This window comes from Elephantulus edwardii, unplaced genomic scaffold, assembly GCF_000299155.1.
Source record: "Elephantulus edwardii isolate Elephantulus edwardi_28Jun2011 unplaced genomic scaffold, EleEdw1.0 scaffold00505, whole genome shotgun sequence".
Classification (NCBI taxonomy): Eukaryota; Metazoa; Chordata; class Mammalia; order Macroscelidea; family Macroscelididae; genus Elephantulus; species Elephantulus edwardii.
This window is the reverse complement of record NW_006400255.1, coordinates 249,575-274,118: the sequence shown is the minus strand read 5'-3', so window position 1 is coordinate 274,118 and position 24,544 is coordinate 249,575. Positions and strand designations below refer to the sequence as shown.

At 38.8% G+C, this 24,544-nt stretch overlaps 1 protein-coding gene and 1 pseudogene across 1 annotated transcript in view; both read right to left on the bottom strand.

Moving 5' to 3' along the window:
- The window catches only part of LOC102849219 (prostaglandin-E(2) 9-reductase-like), a 29,076-nt gene extending 5,099 nt beyond the window's left edge, over positions 1-23,977 (bottom strand). Inside the window, exons 1-7 of the mRNA XM_006903069.1 lie at positions 23,891-23,977; positions 12,072-12,239; positions 8,385-8,501; positions 7,423-7,500; positions 6,788-6,910; positions 4,447-4,556; positions 1,590-1,755 (exon numbers count right to left, since the gene is read on the bottom strand). Coding sequence (XP_006903131.1) covers positions 1,590-1,755; positions 4,447-4,556; positions 6,788-6,910; positions 7,423-7,500; positions 8,385-8,501; positions 12,072-12,239; positions 23,891-23,977 — 849 coding nt within the window. The remainder of the gene's footprint in view (positions 1-1,589; positions 1,756-4,446; positions 4,557-6,787; positions 6,911-7,422; positions 7,501-8,384; positions 8,502-12,071; positions 12,240-23,890) is intronic.
- Positions 18,038-19,654, bottom strand: LOC102850030 (annotated as a pseudogene).
- Positions 23,978-24,544: the final 567 nt, after the last annotated feature.

Below are 24,544 nucleotides of genomic sequence, written 5' to 3'. Positions count from 1 at the left end.
TAGAGATTGGAAGGAAAGGAGAGGGAAGTAAAATTGTTGTTGTTGTTGTTGTTGTTGTTGTTGTTGTTGTTAAGTGCCATCCAGTCTCAGGAGATTCATAGCGACCCTATGAAGGAGAGTCCTTGACGCTTGTGTGCCTTTCATCCTCTCTCCATGTTCATAGGGTTTCCGGAGGCAAGCTATTATGGAAGTGGATGCCACTCCTCCTTCCGGAAGTAAAATTAACAAATAGAAAAGTTGGATTAATAAAACGGCAACATTCAATAGGGCGTTGACAAGATATATTCTCATAAATTAACTACATTAATCAATGGTAATTAATGTTGTAAGACAAAAGGTCTATGAATGATTATGTGAAAAACTAACATGATTATAAATACTCAAATAAAAAGCAAATTGAATAAAGTAAATCTAGAACATCAAGATTTTGAATCAAATATATTACAAATAACATGCTGAAAATGTCTTCTTTTGCAAATAATAATGTTGACATTTTAAGCTGTCGTTTTAAGCGGAGCGCCCTCCGTCCCGGGAACACGGGGAGCGGCCGGAAAGGCGGCCGCCCCCTCGCCCGTCACGCACCGCACGTTCGTGGGGAGCCTGGTGCTAAACCATTCGTAGACGACCTGCTTCTGGGTCGGGGTTTCGTACGTAGCAGAGCAGCTACCTCGCTGCGATCTACTGAAAGTCAGCCCTCGACACAAGGGTTTGTAAATAAGTAAAAAAAAAAAAAAAAAAAGCTGTCGTTTTAAAATAGCAGAGAGGTTTGTAGTTTTTAAAGTTCTAATAACAGCACAAAGAAATAAGTTGAAGTCTACTGATGAATCTAATTGACCAGTTGATTATATGTAAAAAATGGTTTAAAAAAATAAATTTATCTATTTGTTTGCAAGTTTGGTCAGGCTATAAATTCATATCTAGGTCCCTGCTGGCCAAGAAGTGTGCCTGAAAAGATGATGAAAGACAGAGTCACTACAATATAGGATCTCACGGTCTAGAAGCCATACTGACATAGAAACTAACACTTTTATGCAGTGAGGAGAGGATCACTTAATACAGCCATGCTTAGCTCTGTGGTGGCCAGGAACTGCAGAGTGTCCTGAGGTTTAGCCCAGAGTGTGATCTTGAAATACAAATAGGAATTTGTGAAATAGAGAAGGTGATAGAAATGAATGAATATCCTTAAAGTCTTTTACTTTGTGCATATAAAAACAGAAGACATTTGCTCAATGCACACGCAACTCTTGTTGTTTGTTAGGTGCTGTCACGTTGGCACCCACTAGATCCTGCTCCAGCCTCACGATCTCTGCTGTGTTTAAAAGCATTGTTGCAACCACAATATCAATTCATCTCATTGAAGGTCTTATCAATCCATCTCATTGAGGGTCTAGTTAGTGGTACAGCCAGGCCAAGAAGGTTCTGGTTATAACATTTATAATTCTAAGTCCAAGGTACTTTCTTCTCCTTTCCACTAACACATGGAAATACTTGTGAATGCATGACAACATGAGTACATGCTGAAAGACAAGGGAGATTGCCTGCAGCATAGTGCCAGTTCTCACTCGGGAGATACACCGTCTGGTCTTTACCTGAAAGTTCTCTTTAATCCTCTTCTCATTGAAGCTCTTGGCCAGGACCACCACACCTCGCTGCAGATGATAACGCAAGGCAACCTGGCCTGGTGTTCGGTTGTGGTTTTTGGCAATGGTATTCAAGATTGGCTCCTCCAAGAGATGTGGGATATCCTTGTCAATCCTGCAGAAAACAAAATAAAACAGAGACACAAAAGATCTAGCACTACAAATCTGGTATGTGTTCTCTCAAATTATCCAGACATTGAGAGAAGTGGTCAGTATATGGTATGATCAGGGAAGAACTAAAATATAACATAATATTCATGAATATTCATAGAGATTTATCATAACTAAATCAAACTAGGAACCGCTAAAATTAACATATGAATACACGTAAACAATTTGTGTGTATATGTCCATGCAATAGAATATTGTGGTGGTGTTATGTGCCATCGAGTCACCCACAAATCACAGCGACCCTATACTCAGAGCCCTGCCCTGTCCTGAGCCAGTCTCACTAACTCCAACACACCTAATCCTATTGCCCCGGTTACCATGTCAATCCATGTCATCCAGGATCTTCCTCTCCTGCTACAAAGATTCTCACAATAATACAGCTAAATCTCATGGACATTAAGAATGTAAAAGAAGCCAGTCGCAAATAAATATATATTCTATGAGGAAACACCAAACAACTATCTAAGAGTATCAAATGCTTCCATAGTATGACAGGGGTATGGATTATATGGTGCGATAAACACGGGTATGCATATATCTACTTGGATGTCATTTATGGTCTCTTTAGGGTATATTCCCAGTAGTGGAATTGCTGGGTCAAATGATATCTTTATTTGCAACTTTTTGAGAATGCGCCACAATGCTTTCCACAGTGGTTGCACCATTTTACACTCCCACCAACAGTGAAGTCTCTCCACAACCTCGCCAGCATTTGTTTCTTGCTGTTCTGTTAAATTTTGCTAGTCTTACTGGAGTGAGATGATATCTCATGGTTGTCTTGATTTGCATCTCTCTCAGTGCTAGGGATTTTGAACATTTCTTCATGTGCTTGTTGGCCATCTGAATGTCTTCCTTGGTGAAGTGTATCAATTTGCCAAATTATACAGTGAAATTTTATTTACTCCAAGTTATATACATGACTTTTTCTACTTTAAAAAAAATGAATATTGGCTTGCCTAGCGGAGTGTACTCAGGGTGGGGGAATTGTATACCAACGAAGAAACTTTTCTTTTACTTTTCAAAGAGAAGAGCGAACTTCGGGGAGGGGTGGGCAGGGAGAAAAATACAACAGTGAATGAATGGAAATCCAAAATATCTATAAATGTTCACTAAAATAAATAATTCATACACATTGTGTGTCACACTTTGCTTCATTCATATTGTTTTATGCAATCATTTCTGCACATTGATATTGTATTTCATATAATCCTTTCCATACATTGTGATTTAGAAAATTACTCACCATTGAACTATGCTCACCATAATCCCATCTTTTCAGATGGGATAATTTTGTCAATCCCCACCAGATCTTTACAATTTCCTTTACCCCATCCCTCTGTGATTTTTTCTCCCTGCCACCTCCCCTCTCTGCTCCCACCTCCTTCCCCTTTTGGGCCTCTATATACACATTTTACTAGTTATCCTTCTATTTTTATGATAACGGTCTTTTGCATTATTTATCCTTATGAGACTGAGATAGCTTACTCAGCATAATGTTTTCATTTCTCTCTCAAATTATGTAATATTTTAGTAATTGTTTCTCCTAAGTGTTGCATGGTATTCCATCATGTAAATTACCATAATTTTTTAATCCATTCAATTGTGGTTGGACATCTGGGTTGTTTCCATTTCTTGTGATGGGGAATAATGCTGCTGTGAACATTGGTGTACAAATTTCCATTTGTGTTTCAGTTCTAATTGGCCAAAGGTATATACCTTGCAGTGGAATAGCTAGGTCACATGGAATTTCTATTTAAGCTTTTTGAGGAAATGACAAACTGCCTTCCAGAGTGTTTGCACTATTTTACAATCTCACCAACAGTGTATGAAAGTTCTAGTCTCTCTACATCCTCTCCAGCATTTATTGCTTACTGTGTTATTAAACTTTGCCACTGCTACTGGGGTGAGATGGTATCTCATTGTGTTTTTAACTTGCATCTCTCTTATTGCCAGTGATTTTGAGCATGTTTCATGTGTCTGTTGGCCATCTGAATGTCTTCCTTTGTGAAAAATCTTTGCTTATCTTTTGCCCATTTTGTAATTGAGTTATCAGTCTGTAAACTTTTGGTATGAGACCCTTGTCTGAGACCGTATTGCCAAATGTTTTTTCACAATTGGTAGGTTTGCTTTTCACCCTATTGGAAAAAGGTTTTGATGCACATAGGGATTCAATATTTAGAAGGTCATTCATCAGTTTTATCCTCTCCAGATTGTGCATTTCTGGCTGTATTTGTTAGCTTCTTTTGGTATGAGATGTAGATCCTGTTTTAGTTTTATGCAAGTAGAAGCCCAGTTTTGCCAGCACCATGTGTTGAAGAGGTTGTCATTTCCCCATTTAATAGGTTCTGTTTTCTTGTCAGATATCAGTTGACCATAAGTAGATGGGTTCACTTCTGGGTTGTTAATTCTATTCCATTGGTATATTTAACACATCTTTAAAAAATAATTACTAGAATGAGTGGGTGGGAGATAGGGAGACAATAGCAAGAGGATATTGATGGTTGTTGGAGTAATTCTATGATATTTGATTAAATGTGTTACCTTTTTTGGTTCTTTAACATAATTATTTAATGTTTAAGGGTTTCATTATCAATGCAAGTACTGACACAGGCTAAGTTTCTAATATTCTCATTACCAGTTCGGGTCTCTATGGGATGCCAGTGCACTGTAGGCAACTAGGACGATGTCCTTAGACTTGCAGAACTCCAGCAGTTTGCTCTGGTTTAGGTAAGGGTGACATTCCACCTATAAGTGGTCAGAACCAAAGAGCATCAGAATACATGGCTGAAAATGTCATGAAATTCTAAATGCTTTATAAAATATATGTCATTAATATACGTGTTAGATTTTTCACTTCTGTAATGCCCCCCCCCCCAATAAATCTGCTGAGGTACTATGGAAAGTTAACAGTTGTCAAAATTGGTCAATTCTCTTCTAATTCTTTTTCATTGACTATTTTAAATAATTAAATCTTTAAATAATTAAAGACTCTAAAGCACTTATTGTACTCTTTAAATATTACTTCTCACCAAAAGAAACCAAGTCTTCTTAGAAAAATGGCTTTTTCTGTTCTGGGAAGGGAAGCTACCAATTGACTTAAGACCTTCTTGTACTTAAGAGAGTAAAGCTAAGAGAATGAGGATGTGTGAAAGGACCTAACTTAAACAGACTTCGCTTGCCTAAATTATGGCAATTTGTGCATCATTAAGAACATTAACTACAATGGATTTTATAGTAGCATATTTATTAAAATTCATAGCATGTGCACATATGTATACAACCAGATATAATCATCATCATAATTTTCATGTTCTTAGATCCAATCTCAAGTGTGAACAAAGTATCAAGACAGAGAAACATGTCATACTACTGTTATGTGCTATAGAGTCAGAATCAACTCATAGTTGACTTTTCAGCTGGTTTTCAGAGGCCATAAAACGAAAAAGAGATTGCCCACCATTCTCCTGCAGAACAACTGGTATATTTAAATAGCGCAGTAAAATCCATTGCAAATGGATTGGCAAAGACTTAGTATTTTTAACAAATAAATTGAAGAAATAAAAAATGAGGCTGAGAGAGAGACTGAATCTATTGATTAAAATAGAAATTTAAGAGATAAATCGGCCCACTACAAAGTATAGATCTTTTACATCCCCTACATGAATAAATCAACTATAAAAGTATGATACAATTTGACAAAGTTTAATGTTCATGAAAGATTATGATTGTAAGCTATTATTTTTTAAATCTTGGGTGACATAATAGCAGTGTTACTTCATAAAAATAATCTGTATAACTTAAGAGCTCAGCTTCTCTGCGGGAAAAGAATGGACAATCTCCTCCCATGCCGTTGACTACCTCTGAAAACTGCTGGAGGGTCAGCTATGGATCAGTTCTGACTTGACGGTAAACAACAACAACAATTTAAGAAATATATTGCAGATGAGAGAATATAAAGTCTGCATTAAAATAATCCAGTGATAATAGTAATATATAATAATTTTGGATATGTGATAATTATTGCTTAAGTTTGGCAATGGGTACATGGAGCAGATCATTAAAACATTCTCTTTACCTTTCATACTTTAAAATTTTGTATAGTAAAGAGTGCAAAAGTCGTTAAGGAAATATACACCTATCACAAGGTTACCTAGAATTTAACCTGATGAGTATAGTAATTATTATAATTTTTTTCTGTGCTTAATTTTAGCATTGTTTGCTTGCTTTCTAAAAATATTTTATAAATTCTAAACCTATTGCATTTTATAGATTTTTTTTAAAACTACTATAATTTCTTTCTAGAAAATTATAGTAGTTTTCTGCAGTGCTCATTTCTTCTCCTGTGCAGCCTCTGTACCTCAGCAGAAACTGACCTAGTCTTTAGTCTAAGGATCTTCAAGCCTATTGCCAGAAGCTCTGATGGCCTAGTGGTAAGAAGTTGCACTGCCAACCCAAAGGCACATGATTTGAATCTACCAACTTCCCTCTGGGAGAAAGATGAACAATTTCCTCCCATGTGATTTACTGCCTCTGAAAACCCACTAGAGGTTTAGTTATGGGTCACTTACAACATGATGGCACACATCATCAAGAAAGGGTACAATGTGTGCTTTTAATGACACATGAAGAAAGATTTGCTAACAATTTCTGGGAAATTTCTTCCTTCATCTTTAGAAGCAGTCTCAGGAAATCCTTCTTCTTTGGCTGAACATGACAATCTACATCCCATTGCTACTAGCAATTCCAACTCATAGAGTTCCAAGTCACAGGAAATTTATAGGACACAGTATAATTATAAGAGCCATAGAGCTTCCAAGGCTGCAAATCTTTTTGGAAATAAAGCTACATCTTTCTCTCACGGAACAGCCATTGGGGTCAAACCTCTGACATTTCATTTAGTAACTGAGCATTCAACCACAGTATCACCAGGGCTCCTGAATATTAAGGGGGAAAATGTGAAGAACAGGAGGGCTCACCTGATTGCAGACAGGCTTGTATTTGAGCTCTGGCTTGTTCAGGATCATTTCCAGCTGTTTGTGATTAAAATTGGACACTCCAACAGATCTGGTTAAACCGGCATCTTTACACTTCTCTAAAGCCTGCAGAGAAAAAAAAAATATTGGTTAAACTCTATTGTCATATGAGCTTTTCATTTGACATTGAACTTTTAAAAAAAACAGTAATATCATGAGCAATAAATTTACTAGATCAAATAGTTTTATCCTTAAATACATCATTTTCTAGCTGATCTTATTGTTATGCAAACATGTCTTGTCTTCTTAATACTATACATGCATATCCAAAACACCAAATATGTGCTAATGTGGATTTCAATTATACCTATTCTTTTCCTCTTTATTCTTAAAAAAACAGTGCCTAATTTGCACTAAAATGCACTAAGTAGTATTTTAACCAATGATCTCATAGTTAAAAATCAGGTTAATTTCTCAGATTTCTCTACAGAAGGCTTTACTACTTCTTAGGAAGAAGTATAATACTTATTGCTAGCGAGTTGGAACTGACTCATATCTGACCCTCCAGTGGGTTTTCAGAGACTGTGAATCACTGAGAAGGAGATTTATCTATCTTTATCCCAAGTTGTAATACTTACAGCCCATGTGTCACGGATGTCTACTATATCTAAAAGAAATTTTCCACTGGCATCTTTTGGAATAAGCTCTTCCCCAGCCTGGAACACGTGGAGATAAAGAGAATGTATGAATTAATGAAGAGGATTTTCTTTTAAAAATTACCTTTCTGTTGCCTAAGACTCTTAACCATACACCTTTCAGGAACTTGTTATTATTAAGCATGTGTGTGTTTGTGCATTAAGTAACTGAGGAATGGTGGCTGGGAAGAACCTTAGAATCAGTGATGGACCGTGGAAAGGAACATTTCACACCACTCCTCTACTCACTCCCCAAGACCTACTGAACATGAGTTCTACTTATGGTTGAAATTTATTTCCTAAGGACAGAAAAAAATTAAAAACACTAGTGGAAGCAGGAGTGGCATCCACTTCCAAAATGGCTTGCCTCTGGAAATTCTATGCACAGTGCTCAGGTCGTCTACAACTCGATGGCATCTAAGAGCAACAACAGTTTAAAGGATAGGAATTCACTATTAATCAATGCTTTAACTCTATCATGTAACCCAGTTCAGAAATAGTGAGAATACCTGCTATGATGGGCAAACCTTCATTGTAGTGAGAGGTTGGATCAGAGAAGCACAGAGGAGCTGTCTTTTGAAACTCAGCATTTCTGAGCACTCTAATTATTAATAAAGACTACATACAATCACTTAGATACACAGGGTTATGTCCTCAATACCTAAGACAGAAGCAGTAAGATCAGTGAATCTGTCTGAAAACTGGAGTTTAGTTGTAAATATCTTGATAGTGCAGTGATTTAATTGTTAACAAGAGCAAAAAAAAAGTTTAGCATTATTAACCAACTCTTTTGGTAAGAACTAAATATGTCAAATTAGATTAAAATAATGAAGATGCTAATAACTGTACATATTGTATAATAACTATGCTAATCTTGAGCATAATGAAGAAGACAAAATGCTGACCTTCATAGCAACAGGCATATGAATAAGGAAAAGATCCACATAGTCTAGTTGAAGTTTCTTCAGTGATCTTTCCAGGGCTGGTCGGACCAATTCTGGTCGAAGGAAAGTAACCCAAAGCTGAAATGATCAAAAGAAAGTAAAACTGGATGACATTTGAGGATCAGAATTAAACATAATTAAAAGATTAAGAAGTGACTAAGAAACTACTCAGATAGACTAAACTTAATAACAAAAGAGAATTTATGTTCTCTGTTATAAAGCAGGTCTTTAATGGGATATAGAAATTTGTTTGAACCACGATATTGTATAAAGCATTTAAGTAAAACATAGATGGGTAAGGGTAAATAACCTAAATGTTTAAAGGATTAGAAAAGGTTGCTTTTGAATGGAGGGAAGAGAAACTGCAAAGACTGGAAAAGAAATCCATTTTTCTATATAATTAATGCTTAAAAGCTGTTTTGTTAAGAAAGCAATGTTCTAGAAACAAATTGTGATTATTGTTGTTGTTATGTGCCATCGAGTTGCCTGTGACTCATAGTGATTTTTTACACAATAGCAGTGATCCCTGCCCTATCCTGTGCCAATATCACTGTCTCCAACACGCTTACCCCCATTAATCCAGTTATTGTGTCAATCCATCTCATATGGTCTTCCTATACTCTTGTGCTGTCTCTCTACCTTTCCAAGCATGATGTCTCCAGGGATTGGTCCCTTCTGGCAACATGCCCAAAGTATATCAGCCATACAGAGCTTCAAATTCCTTTCCTCCAAGGAGAAACTTGGTTTCACCTTCTTAAGGACAGACCTATTTGTACCCGTGATAGTCCATAGTATGTTCAATATTCTTCTCCAGCATCACAACTCAAAGTGATTCTTCTGTCATCCTTATTCATTGTCCAGTTCTCTGGTGCATAGCAAGTAATTGAGAAGACCCTTGCCTGGATCAGGTGCACCTTAGTCTCTAGACTGATACTGTTGCCTTTTTGTACTCTAGAAAGGGCCCTGACAGCAGATTAATGCATGCACACATTTATAGGGTTCATTCTGTAGATATTTAAAGTTAGAAGCAGGTTTTCCACAGTGCTGTCTTTACAAGCATGCTGCAAAGAGGCACAAAGATGACCTACATCCCTAGCAACAGCAGCGCCGATGGACTTGCTGGTGTCATAGGAGGAAGAACTGCCAAGGCAGTGGCATAACTTCTGTTAATTAAGCCCTTCATGGGACACTGGGATTTGTAGTAATCATGGCTTTGCACTTAAGAAAATGGTAAAAAAATTTAGCAATCTCAACAGCTGAAGTAAAACAAGTGTTAGCTAGTGAAATTCTGTCTTCTAAATAGCACCTTAATCTCACTTGGAGCAGCTCTGAGAGAATCTACTGAAGAATAAATACTGAGAATCCATAGTGATTCAGTTAATCCTTAAAACAGTCAAAGAAGATAATGCTATTTTCACACTTTATATATGAATGGTTTTTGATGCTCAGAGTTGTTGAGCTACTGTGCTTCATCTAGCCTCCTCTCTCCTTTTATGTTTTGCATACTGAATGATCCTTGGAAGTGAGGATATTGAGTATATCTTACATTCTTTGGTTATAATTTCAGTAGGGACCACTCCTTAGACAAGGACATCATGCTTGGTGAAGTAGAGGGTAAGTGCAAAACAGGAAAACCTTCCATGATGTGGATTTTCACAAATGCCTGCAACCCTGGACTCAACAAAGCCCTGATTAGTGAGGAGCCACAGGACTGAGCAGTGCTTCCTTTTGTTGTACACAAAGGCTTTATCAGTCAGAGTTAACCTGATGGTGCCTGACAACAAGGACTTCTCTTGTGGCTTAGCGGTAGGGAACTGATCTGCCAATGCAGAGGCATGTGTTTCGATTCTATCAGCTGTTCTTTTTGTGTGATTTACAGCCTCTGAAAACCAGCTAGGGTGTCAGCTATGAGTTGGTTCTGACTTGAGGGTGCATAGCAGCAACATGATCTTAGGAGGCAAATAGATTATTTAGAAAGAATTACTGTGTATAATAATAATTCTATAATTTCTATTTATAGAATTTATAATAATTTCTTTAAAATTAATATTTTAATTTCTTCTTATTTTACATTTATTACTAATTTTTAAATTAACGTTGTTGTTGTTGTTGTTATGTGCCGTCGAGTCATTTGCTACTCATAGCGACCCTATGTACAACAGCCCTAAACCCTGCTCTATCCTGTGCCAATTGCATTGCCTCTGACACACCCATCCCGATTACCCCAGTCACTGAATCGATCCACCTCATAGAGGGTCTTCCCCTCCTGTGCTGTCCCTCCTCTACTCTACCCAGCATGATGTCCCTCTCTAAAGACCTGTCTCTCCTTACATGTCCAAAGTATGTCAGACGAAGCCCCAGAATCCTTGCCTCCAAGAAGTAGCTGGTTTAACCCTCTCTAGGTTGAATCTGTTTGTTTTCTTGGCAGTCCATGGTACATTCAATACTCTTCTCCAGCACAACAGCTCAAAGGCGTCAATTTTCCTTCTATCCTCCCTACTTTGTCCAACTCTCTGATGCATAAAAAGTGATTGCAAAAACCATGACCTGTATCAGGCAGACCTTGGTTTTCAGAGAGACACCGTTGCTCCTGAGTACTTTAGAGAGGGCCCTAATAGCAGACTTTCCCATTGCAAAAGTTTTTTGATTTCCTGGCTGCTGGTGCCAAGAGTGTTGACCATGGAGCCGAGCAAACTGAAGCTGTGAACAATCTCAATCTCTTCGCCATCCATCCTGATGCTACCAATTGGTCCGGTGGTGAGAATCTTTGTTTCCTTGACATTGAGCCTCAGTCCATACTGAAGGCTGCAGTCCTTGACCCTCTGCAGTAAGTGCATGAGGTCCTCCTCAGTTTCAGCAAGCAGGGTTGTGTCATCTGCATAACGCAGATTGTTGATAGATCGTCCACCAATCCTAAGCTGAGGCCAGGCAACACAGAAGTCACCACAGCAATAGCTTCTGACACGCCTCCAGGTACGAAGCCCCAAGGCGGACCTAAAACCGGTTGGGAGGAGCAAAGGGGAGACGGAGGGACATGCCGCCGGCAGAACCGGGAGCCAGAAGCTGCGTGGGTAGAAGCCAAGGCCAGGCAACACAGAAGAAAAACACAATCTAAACAGGAGTTCTACAGGACACATCACCTTCCCTTTGGAGACAGTACAACTAAACTTAAGAGACACTGGACACAGGAAAAGAAACAAAAACAACTGCCAGCCGTTGACCTGTTTGGAATCACATGAACGAAGAAAGCTTCAGATACAAGCAGTCAGGCCATGGGTCGGTCAATGGGAGATTAATTCTGAAGGCATTTGGTAGAAGGGAAGGGGTATCCTGCTGGAGGGTGGAGCTGGGAAGTATGTGGGTCAAGGCACTGGGCTAAGGGCGAGGACTACACTGTAACTAATGGTTAACTCCACAATGAGGGATTTATCTTTCACTGCTCCACAAATTGCTGTCTGTCAGATACTCCTCTAAATCTAAACATTCAGATTAAGACAGACTAGGAAGAAGGATTGGCCATCCACTTCTGAAATAGCAGGCCTCTGAAAACCCTATGTACAAAAAAATTAACTATACTTTATTATTTATTTCTTTTCTCCCAATAACATCTGAATGGGCAGAGATTTATTATACCCCTACATACATCACCTTGGTGGTGTAGAATATTTCTTCTCTCGTCACAGTCCCATCAGCAATCTTTTCTCGAATGGCTTCTCCAATCTCCTTCTCATTTTGATAGAAGTAAGCTGAGTCAATGTGACGGAAACCTACATCAATAGCTACTTTGGTAGCCTCAGCAGCTTTGCTTTTAGGAACCTATAAATGAGAAAAAAAGGCTTTTTCTTTGAAGAAACAATGGTCACAAATATCCAAAATTTTATGAAATGCACTCAATAAGCTCAATATACTCTGACGAAGATAAACTAAAGAAATCCACATTGTGAAACATAAGAGTGAAATGGTCTAAATGGAAAGACAGGGAAAAAAAATCTTGAAAGCATCAAGAAACTCATCACATACACAGGGTCTTTAATAGGATTAACTGTTGATTAATCATCAGAAACTAGGGATCCTAGAAAGCAATGTATATTTAAGGTACTAAAGATAAAAATGACCTATCACAGATTCTTTACTAGCAAAATTATGTTAAAAAAGGAGACCTTAACACATTCTCAGACATTAAAAGACTAAAGGATTATGTTATTAGTAGATACCTTCTACAAGAAATCCTGAAGCGAGTCTTTCAAAATGAAATAAACTGATAATCAAGAGTTGTTCAAAAGCACTTGAAGGAATAAAGAATACTGAAAAAGTTGTTAGATAACTATAAAAGACAGTATTCTTTTACTTTTGGTTTCCAATTTCTCCTTTTACCGTACAATTGAAAAGATAGATGTTAAGCTGTAATGATAAATCTATTTTTATAATGTTGTTGTTGTGTGCCATTGAGTTGGAACTGACCCATAGCTGACCCACCATTGGATTTTCAGAGGCAATTTAATCCCACAGGAACAGATTGCCCATCCTTCTCCCACAGAGCAGCTGGTGGCTTCAAATGACATGCGACATAATTTATAAAGATGTCTCTGTGATGATACTAATATATTAAAGAAGAAATAGAGATGTGTAGAAAATGACTGCTTCTATATTACTGAAACTAAGTTGTTATTATTCAAATTAGCCAGAGTAAGATGTTAAATGTACTTCCAGGTGGTTGTTGTTGTTATGTACTGCTAAGTATCCTGCAACTCCTAGTGACCCTATGTACAACAGCTCTGAACCCCTCTCTGTCTTGAGCCAATTTCATTGTCTCTGACATACCTATCCCCATTACCCCAGTCACTGAGTCAAATCCATCTCATCTAGGGTCTTCTCTTGTGCTGTCCCTCCACCCTCCCAAGCACGACATCCCTCTCCAAAGACTGGTCCCTCCTGTCAACAAACCCAAAGTATGTTTGATAGAGCTTCAAAATCCTTACTTCCAAGGAGCAGCCTGGTTTCACCCTTTCCAGGATAGACATGTCTACTCTCTTAGCAATCCATGGTATATTCAATTTTCCAGCACCACAACTCAAAGGCATTGGTTCTTCTTCTGTCATTCTTAGTCATTATCCAGCTCTCTAACACAAGTAATTGCAAAAACTATGGCCTGGATTGCTCATACCTTAGTCTCTAGCCTGATATTGTTGCTCTTCAGTACTCTAGGGAAGTCACTGACAGAAGAATTTCTCAATGCAATTCATCTTTTGATTTCCTGGCTGCTGGTTTGAATTGAAGCCCAACATCAAGGAAACAAAGATTCTTACCACTTGCCCGATTGGCAGCATAATGATAGAGAGGAGACTGAGATTGTTAACAACTTCAACTTGCTTGGCTCCACAATCATTACTTCCAGGTAGCCACCAATAATTTTAAAAGACACCAGAAATGAAAAAAGAAATAAATGAAAATAGTAAATTATGGGAAAAAAAATAAACTGAAAGCTGTAAAGCCTTCAATGAAGGGTTTGAGAGAAGGGTGTGAAGCAAACATGTGACACTACAGAAAACATATAGTAAAAAAAATAGAAATAAGTGCTTTCTCAGTACTTTCTGTGTTTATGCTTTCTTGTTAAAAATCAGGGATTTTGAAATATTATTTATCTAAGAATAAAAGACTCAATTTAAATAAAGATAATACAAAACAGAGAATGGGAAAAGATTTTACTTAAATAGTTTGAATAGAGCTCATGTGACTATCCTATTATAAGTCAAAATAAACTAAACATTTGTAAGAAGTGTGTATATCATTTGACCCAGCAATTCCACTACTTGGAATATACTCCAAAGAAGCCAGAACTGCCACCCAAGCAGATATATGCACACCCATGTTTATTGCAGCTTTGTTCACAATAGCAAAGAGTTGGAAACAACCTAAGTGCCTATCAACAAGCAAATGGAAAAGAAGCTGTGGTATATTCACACAATGGAATAGTACGCTTCATTGAAAAACAAGGAACTCATGCAATATTATTCAAAATGGATGACCCTGGAGGATATTACGCTGAATGAAATATCTCAGTCACCAAAAGACAAATATTGCATAGTGCCACTGTTGTAAAACATGACTGACATAGGAGTTGGGTGGAGACTGAGAAAGATGGGATAAATTATGTATACTGCATTGAAACAGATGAAAGAACTGTTTAAAAGGTATATATGATTAGGTATTATTGTCATGGCATGAGTCCAGAACGAAGACTGCATAGTGGAGTGGACCTGGTGGGTAGGGATTGTATAACAATGAAAGAATTTTTCTTTTTCTTTTCAAAAAGAAGAAGGAGCTAGAGGGGAGGGGTAGGCAGGGAGAAAAGTACAACAATGAATGAAAGGAAATCCAAAATCTCTGTAAATTTTCATTAGATTGAATAATAATAATAAGAAGAAGAAGAAGGAGGACAAAAAAAGAAGTGTGTATATTATATGTATTTTAAAAGGTTAAGTCTATCAAGAAGTGCTTGGTAACACATAAACAAAAACCTGACAGAATTGAAAAAGGATATCATTCGTAACACTAGCTAGACTTTATAAAGAATAATGTGGTATCAGGATTCAAAGAAGATTTAACAACAACCTGTTTTATGCAGATAACACAATCTTGCTTGCTAAAAGAAAGGATTACTTGAAATTCTTGCTACAGACCAAAGACTTCAATTTGGATTTCATCTCACCATGAAGAAAACAGAAAACTCATCACTGGATCAGTAGGCAACATCATGACAGAAAAAAAAGATTAATGTTAAGGGAGCTCCGGTGGCCTAGTGGCAAGAAGCTGCACTGCAATCCCAAAAGGTACACAGTTTGAATCCACCAGATGCTCTGCTAGAAAAGGAGGGGCAATCTCCTCCTGTACCAAGTCAGGACCCATTTGACAGTACACACAAAAGATAGTAAAATAAAAAAAAAATTTTAAAAGATTAATGCTGTCAGTGGTTTCATCTTACTTGGATCTACAGTCAACATATCTGGTACCAGCACATCTTCAAGGATATGAACATGTACGGCCAAGCACAATCAATAAGAGTGCATCTAAATTCCAAAATCAATCTCCATAATAGTCTATGTGTTTCCTACTGCCAAAGGGGCCCTTTAGAGTAGTGAGAGAAGATCTTTACCCTGAAACCCAAAGCGTCCCTTTTCAGCAGGAAGTAGCTAAGAGAATATGCCATCCCCTTTTCCTTATGAATCAGGGTGAAGTCTCTCTCAGGGAGGAGTGATAGGGAATGGCAAAGGACACACCGACAAAGGAGATTAATCAGAACTGACTTTGACAAGCACTGTGGCAATTGGACAATGAAAACAGACATTCGGATGGCGGGGAAGAAGAACAAACTGGGGAGGAGGGTGGAGAGAATGGTGCGGAAATGAAGGAGTGAAAGCCCAGAATCCCTGTGAATGTTCATTGAAACTAATAAAATTTAATAATAATTTAAAAAAATTTAAAAAAAAGAAATCAAAAGATGTATCTCATTGGAAAATCTGCTGTCAGAGACTTCTCCAAAGTGGAACAATGTTGTTGTTAGCTGTCATTGAGTCGATTATGACTCATAGTGACAACAAATGTGAACTCTCTCCTATCTTGTGCCGTCCTCACACTTCCTGACACATTAAAGCCCATTGCAGCAGCCACTGTATTAATCCATTTGGTTGAGGGCTTCTTCTCTTTCACTGATCTTCCACCTTTCCAAGAATAATGCTCCTTTCCAATGCTTAGCTACGTGAGATGAAGATTTATCATCTATACTAGATTACTGAGGAACAATGATGTCAGTTTAAAACTAATGTGTGTCTAATCCAAGCCATGATACTCTTAATTATTTGCTATGCATCTGAAAGCTGGCCAAGGAATAAAGATGAAAGAGAACTGATGTCTTTGAGTTGTGGTATTGAAGAAAGGTACTGAATATCCCATACACTGCCGAGAGAACAGACAGCCATATCTTGAAGAAAGTTTAGCCAGAATGCTCTTTGGAAGCAATGAGGGTGAAACTTCATCTCACATACATAGGGCATGTTGTTAGGAGAAACCAATTTTTGGAGAACAACACCATGATTGGAAAGATAGAGGGTCAGCATAAGCGAAAAAGACTCTCAACAAGGCAGACAGAGGCAGTGATGAAAAGATATAGGCTCCATTATGTCAGAGGTGATGAGGATGGCACAGGATAGGGCACGATTTGCCCTGATTCATAGAATAAACAACAACAAGAAGTTTAAGAATTTTTAAGAATTCAATCTTTTGTTTTTAATAAAGATATTAAAAAGGAAATAGAGGGCTTCAGTGACAATAGTTTTATGTTAAATTTAAGAGACATATACAGACTACTCCGAACCATAGGGCATAATCTTTTTCTAAAAAAAAAGAAAAAAACACAATAGGATTTAATTTTTATGAAAACTTGAGTTTACAATCATTTAGTAAATGAAGATCAAACACATCCTTTTCCTATCCTATAATTCTTAAGGAAAAAACATACTAGTTAATAAAATTTATGAACAGTTTGAGGGTAAGGCAGACTGGATAATAAACCACCTCCGATATTTGCAACTTGTGCATATAATTCACTCTAAAGGGATGAAAACAGCACCAGAGATACTTTAACTGATATAATATGGGCAAGGAATCTCATCCTCATCATTCAAATATGTTCAATGATAAATACCCAGTTTGGACACATCTGTGGGCAGCAAGGTGTACCCATCTTACTGTAGCGATTTTGATGGAAACACTTATTTAAGTTATCCTAGAAGAGATTGAGATAATTAACAGTTTTAGTTTACTTGGCTCCATAGTCAATACTCTTGGTAACAGCAGCCAGGAAATCAAGAGACAAATTGCATTGGGAAAGTCGGCTGTGAGGGACCTCTCAAGAGTACTGGAAAGCAACAATGTCAGGCTGGAGACTAAGGTGCACCTGATCCGAGCTATAGTCTTCACAATTACGTGCTACGCATTGGAGAATTGGACAGTGAATAGGGTTGATAGAAAGAGAATTGATGCCTTTGAGCTGTGGTGCTGGAGAAGAGTGTTGAATAAACCATGGACTGCTATAAGAACAAACAGGTTTGTCCTGGAGGAGGTGAAGCCTGAATGCTCCTTAGAGACAAGGATTCTGAACCTTCTTCTGACATCCTTTGGGCATGTTGCAAGGAGAGACTGGTCCTTGGAGAGGGACATCATGTTTGGCAGAGTGGAGGGGCGGTGCAGGAGAGGAAGACCGTTGATGAGATGGATTGATTCTGTGAGTGGAGTGGTGGGAATGAGTGTGTTTGAGATGGCGAGGTTGGCACAGGCTAGAACGGCATTTAGGGCTCTTGTACATAGGGTCGCTATGAGTTGCAGGCAACTCGATGGCACATAACAACAACAATGCAGCACAACCATGAGCATGGCTTGAGCTCCATGTAACCACTATTTATAATGTGCAAGTGTATAATATTTTACATTTTGTTCAAGGTATGAACAATATTATCTAGACTGAAGATACCCAGCTTGCCAATTTCTACCACTTTTGAAAAGATCTAAATGTGTGGAAAAATGAGTAAAAAAATTTGTTTACTGGTAAACAAGTACATTCACATGACTGGAACCTCAGGATGCTCCTCCACTTATGGAGCCGGATACATGATAACCACCTGGTTCTTCGGAGTGTCTGCTGCAGCTGCTGCAAAGTTAGTAACAGAGTTACTTTTTACACATTGAAAGTCTACATACCACTTTTTTCCTTCTTCCTTCTTCCAAGATATTTGAATAAAAGGTCTTCCGGCATAATTGTAAATCACTTCTGGGTAGTCTCCAAGCCTTTTCTTTACTTTTTTCTTTGTAGATAAGCTATCCTTCTATTTCAAATCTAATCTTCTTAATACCCCTCTCCTTCAAAACTAATTTGGCCGTATCTGTTTTCAGTGCCCTTGAAAAAGCGATATGATTTTGTGCTATAACTGATTTGTGAATACTCTTCTCCCATTTGTGACTGATACTCTTCATTCTTATCAACCATGTCATCATCTGTAAGCACCACCATGTGGCATTCTCTTTCCCCTCTGTGGGTACTAGCTACCATGACAAGAAAGATAATTTCTTCCGGACAAAAATTCAAATTGTTTACAAGCACCATCATTTGATAACTCATGCATTAGGGCACTGAGATCTCCACATTTCATAGTCTCATCTTCAAAAGAGATACGATAGTAGCCCTACCAGTGGGTTTTCAGAAGCACAGGAGATAGCCTATTTTTCTCCCTCAGAGCAGTTTGTGGACCCAAACTGCATGCCTTTAGGTTGGCAACACCACTCTTTACTACCGGGATATCAGAGCTCCCTAGATCTCCTGTGAATATAAACTCTCCTAGTGCTTAGAAATGGATTTTTTAAATATTTCATGATATAAAGAATAATTATTAGAGAATTAAATTTAAAAAATCTTCATTTAATTCTATTTGATTCTACTTTTTTCCACATTGATAGCAAATTTTTTAAAATAATAAAACATTCCAGCTACAATTAAAATTTAGTAAGAAAGAGATACAATAATAGTTGCATGCTTCTCTCTGTTCAGGAATAGCTATACCATCAGGACAATGGATTATTTGTGTATCACAGTAATCCAGAATAGCTCAAAACACAGTGCAGCCAATTCCCTCTACCACCACAAACTCTCTTTTCTCACTGAGAAGTATACAGTTTATGTTCTCAGATGGACCCAAACATCCAACCCAACATTTGGCTGTGCAATAAAAATGGACGGGTCTACAACAAATCTAATATTGTCCACTATTAGTGTCATTCCTTCTGATGTTTTTACATTCCGAGCTCCTTTTTTGAATTTTCATCTACAAATATAATTTCCTCAGATGTCTTACAGTTACTATCCGAACCTGACTGACTACTATTTCTGCTGTTGTTTCAGCATTACTACTGGAACCATTTGGGGATACTTTTTGAAGTCGAGGATGGCTTGGACCCAAGGCACTCTGGTCTTTTTCTCTTTCAACATGACACTGTTTGCGTTGTAGAAGCAACATTTCTCACACCAGAGTGAGCTGGGACTGTTCTTTCATGAGATGAATCTCATGATATGTGACTTGACTTTGTCTATCTCTTGATCTCTCACGTCCCCCACTAGCACCATGTGGACTGATTTTGGTATGATACACTCCTCCTTTAGCAAAATGTGAGGGGAGTACTTGCATGTTTATAACACTTATAAGGTCTTCTATGCAATTTCTGATCCCAATTCTCTGGATCACTGGAGTTACTTACTGTCATAAGAATGAGGTCATTCTGCCATCCCACTTCAACCTTCCTCACACTCCTGCTCTGAAATTACAGATGTAGCACCCACAATCTGTGGTCCTTCTTGAGAGTCCACTGAGGATCAAGGCAAAGACTGTAGTCAAAAGACACCTCCGTTTCCTCTTCAACTGGATCCCTCTGGTGGTCACTCAGGCAACATGGCCATGAGGGCAGATTTAGGCCGGTTCCTTAGCCTTTTCTCACAAGAGCTCCATTTCTCTTGTATACATAGAATGTTCACCAAGGCAAAGCAATACCTTTCCTGTGTTTTTATATATGTTATTGTTGTTGTTGTTGATTGCTGTCGAGTTGAGCACAACTCATAGCAACCCTATGAACAAAACAAAGTTGATCAAGTTTCCAGAGGCATGTTGTTTAGGTAGTGGATGCCAGACCTGCTTCCAAAGTTTTTATATACATAGTACTTCAATAATAGAAATACCACAAGTAGATGACTTTAACAAACAAACCTTTATTATATCACAGTTTAAGAGACTTTAAGTCTAGATTCAGAGATCTGTTTCTCTTTCTCTCTCTGCTGACTCTGACTCTCTTCAAGGTCTGTGGGCTTTATCAGGGCCACACTGATAAATAAAAGTTATTATTGACTCTAAACTTTCTACAATCATGGAATGAGCATCTGAATCTATTGTTCTGATATAATCTTTAAACTTTAAGTCACTGAAACTCTTTGAGGTCTTCTCAAAATCAAACAATTAGGGGTTTTTTCATTAAACATTCTCATTTAATAAAATGAAAGAGTACCAACAGGTCTTGAAATTAAAGGACAGCTGATCTGGGGGGAACTGAGACCAATGAGTCTTTAAACCCTACTTGACAGGTGTCAAATATTTCAACTGCTGACCTGCTGTTGAGGTTAATTTCCAGAAATTACTTCACTTCAAAACAGACACAAGTCCTACTTACAGAAGTTAGACTCTCATACCCCAAGTATTGATAGGTTAGCCCTAGAAGGGTAGTATTTAAAAATAATAAAATTTCTTTAAAAGCAAACATGCCTCTCAATAAAGTAGAAGTATAGCAAATCGATTTTCCACTATGTTCAAAGTACCATACTGAACTAACAGACTTTTATTTTCAAAAGAAAAAAAAATTACAGAAGAGTAAAACATAAAGGATAATCTTGTTACAACCAGTTTATATACAAAGACATTTACAAGTCTGTCATTTTGAGGCTTTTGCCACAGCAACTGCACATTTGTCCCTACAAAGCACGACATGCTTGAACCAAAGGTAGCTACAGGAGATAATTTGTCACGTCTTTACAAAAAGTAGAGCAGTGTGAGGAACTGGAGGCATGGAAAGCCACATAGAAATGGGCCACCATGGCCCTCTACAGCCCACAGTTTATCTATAACCAAACAATGTTGGTTTTCAATATAGATTGAGGCTCAACATCAAGAGGACAAAAATCCTCGAAAAAGAATGGGTGAGTCCCGCTGCTTCCAGCTCCACACTGCTGCAGCCCTGTGGGGCCAATGCAGCCAGAGCCCAGGGATCCCCTTGCCTGGGACGGGCGGCAAGTGCCAGGCCCCGCGGCTGGTACACGTAGCCCCCACATGGCCACAGAATAAACCTATTCTAAAATAAATACTCGGAACCAAGATGGCAGTGGCAGGAGAAGCAGTGTGAGGAGCTGGAGGCATGGCAAGCTGCATTGAAATAAGCCACCATGGCCCTCCACAGCCCACATTTTATATATACCTAAACAGCCAAACAGTTGACTACTGGTCTTCAATATGGATTGAAGTTCACCATCAAGAGGACAAAGATTCTCAAAACCCATGGGTAAGTTCCACTTCCGCCGCCACTCACTGTGGAGCCCGTGCCACCACAACCCTGAGGGGGGCCACCATAGCTGGAGCCCACGAGTTCCCTAGCCTGGACCAGGCTGTGGGCACTGGGCCCTGCAGCCAGTGAGACTGGGCCCTGCAACCAGTGAGACAGAGCCCCTGAATGGCCGGTTGCAGCAGATGCCAGTGGCTGTGGGTCCCCAGCATGGAAGGGGATAGCAGAGGAGGGGGCATAGGTGGCAAGGAGCCCAGAGGTGAAGGACTAGATACGGGGGAGCATTTCACTGTCAGTGAAGATTTCCTTGGATAGATCAGAGAAGAAAAGAAGATCCTCAACATGATGGATTGATATGGTGACTGTAGCAATGAACTTGAGCATGCCTTGGATTGTGGGGATGATGTAGGAAAAGGGCAAGGATTAGACTTGTTGTTCATAGGGTTGGTGTGAGCCATAGAGCTCTGTGAGCCTAATGGATAGAAACTTATGATACCAAACCAAACACGGGCAATTTTAATATGTGGCCCTCAAGGCCTGGTTTTAATTGTTTTCTGCCAAACACTCTTCTAAGTGGTGTATCAGTGGGCTGCCAATTGGTTATACAGAGGTAACTCGTGGTTACTGTGATGCTGAACACTGTGATGCTGATGTGACAAATGTGATAATGGTTAGCCATGGTGGACAGTGTTTGGTGCAGCTCCCCTATTATGACAACCAGACATTGGGAGGGAGGGCTTTGGTGGGGATTTGTGCCGCCTGGACCCCAGGGTGTACCACACAGCCCCTGAGGACAGCCGTCCTGCCCCTGGGGTGTGCCACCTGGCCCCCAGGGAGAGTCATCAGGTAGCTGTGGAGAACCACCTAGTGTATACGAGGAATTTTATCTAGGCCACTTTCCACCACCTTCATCCCCAGGACATCTGTAAGTAACACCTCTAAAGCCCTTATCCTTGTAACTCACAAGTCTGTTCTCTCTAGGTTTACTCCCTTTCCTGTAGGTATCCTTAACAAACACTGAGTCTTGCTCCAGACCTGAACTCTGAGCCCAGTTCCAGAGACAAAGAGAAATATAACTGCTAGCTAAGGAAGCAAAGGAGTATAGAACCTCAGGATTCAGCCAGCCACCCCCACTGTACTTACCTTGGCAAATACTTTGAAGTCCAGAGGATAGAAAATGTCAGAAAAATATCTTCTAACTGAACAAGAAGACATGCAGCTTCAACCCAGAACCACCAGTAAGGTATTAAAGTGGGCTCCCTTCCTCCTTCACCTCAATGCCCCTGTTCAGCATGAAGAAGCCAGAAAGTCTGTGCCCCATTCTCAAATGAGAAACCCACAAGTGAATAAGATAATTTGTTTGTTTAAAAAAATATTAATCACCATTGGACTACGCTCACCATTACTCTGTCTTTTCTGGTCCCCACTGGATCTTTCTCATTTCCTTCACCTATTCCCTCCACCCACCAAATTGTGCACCCCGGTGATTTCATTCATTCATTTAATTCCTTACTCTTCTGCTCCCAATCCTTACCCCCTTGGGTCCCCATACATGTTTCTTAAAATTAAAAAAAAAAAGATGTGTGTGGGGGGGAAAGAATTATTATATAATTTCAAATTGATAGCAGCTACTTGAAAGATTGGGAATCTGGTGGATTCAAACTGTCTGCTTTTTGGGTGGCAGTACAACTCCTTGCCCACCTTACCCATTGGACTACCAGAGTGCCCTACTTTAAATATTGATGACTTCTGATATGACAAAAACTTTAACTGGTTGGAATCCTCTAGGAAATACAGCTAAAGAAGATTAACAACAAATATTCTACAAAGAGGTCATACTAGTGGTAGAATTTCTCTCATGTTCATTGTCCATCAGGAATTTCTGGCAAATAATAGAATAATTTTGACTGAAGTGGTAGATAAATGCAATAAGAGTGTGAGGTCTCCAAAATACAAGAATAACAATAATTAAAATTCTTATCTATAGAATTGTCAGGAAGTAAACCAGATAATGCATATAAAATGCTTAAAGTGTACAGTAAGCCATTAAGATATGTTAACTAGGCGAACAAATAAAAATATGATAAAAGAGAGACACCAAGCAAAATCACCAGTACCTGAACCACAGAGCAAATAGCTTGTCACTCACATTGTGAAGGGGGAAAGCCCCCATGAAATGAAAGAGACAAGTCACCCACGTTAAATGGAGACCCAGAGGGTATCTCCCAAATCACACAGCGTCTATTGCACCAAGAACTCTGTCTGTTGACACCCTATCCAGGGCAGTTTGCATGCAGCCCTTCAGTCCTCTGGTTTCCACTTACATCTGCAGGAGCATAAGTGCCAAATCCAAGGACTGGCATGTAATGTCCATCATTCAGTTTCACAGAATGTTTATGTTTGCGATCCATCACTGCTCTGGTCCTTGCGAAACTGACTCTCTCGTTCCCTCGTCTTGCTAATTGACAGCCAGCATCGGTGGAAGAACAGCCCAGCTTTACTTTATTTATACCAACCACAAGGTAGGCGGGGCTGATTACAGTTTCTAATGAAATCAGCATCAATCTTTTGAATTATTTTTTTCCAAATTACTACAGCGTGCTGTGCAGGTCTGGTATATAGAAAAGTTATCCATGCTAGAAGAGTTTGCATTTTATTTTCAGATTAGCTCACTTTTGATTACATTAACAAAAACAACAAAAATATGTCCATTTGCCCTTGATCCTTATAAATCAGTTTCATTTAATAAGATTCAAATTAATCATTAGGATGGTCAAGTTCTTACTCACAAGCCAAACACAAAAAACTTTCTTGAACACAGCTTGAAGCCTTATCCAGGGACATATGGCTCAAAAACATTGCTGTCAATGCTGAAATGACCCGTAGCTGAACTTCCAGAAAGTTTTCAGAGGCTGGAAATCATGTAGGGGGGATATTGCCCATAAAATTCCTTGGAAACCTCTCACTTTTGACTTTCT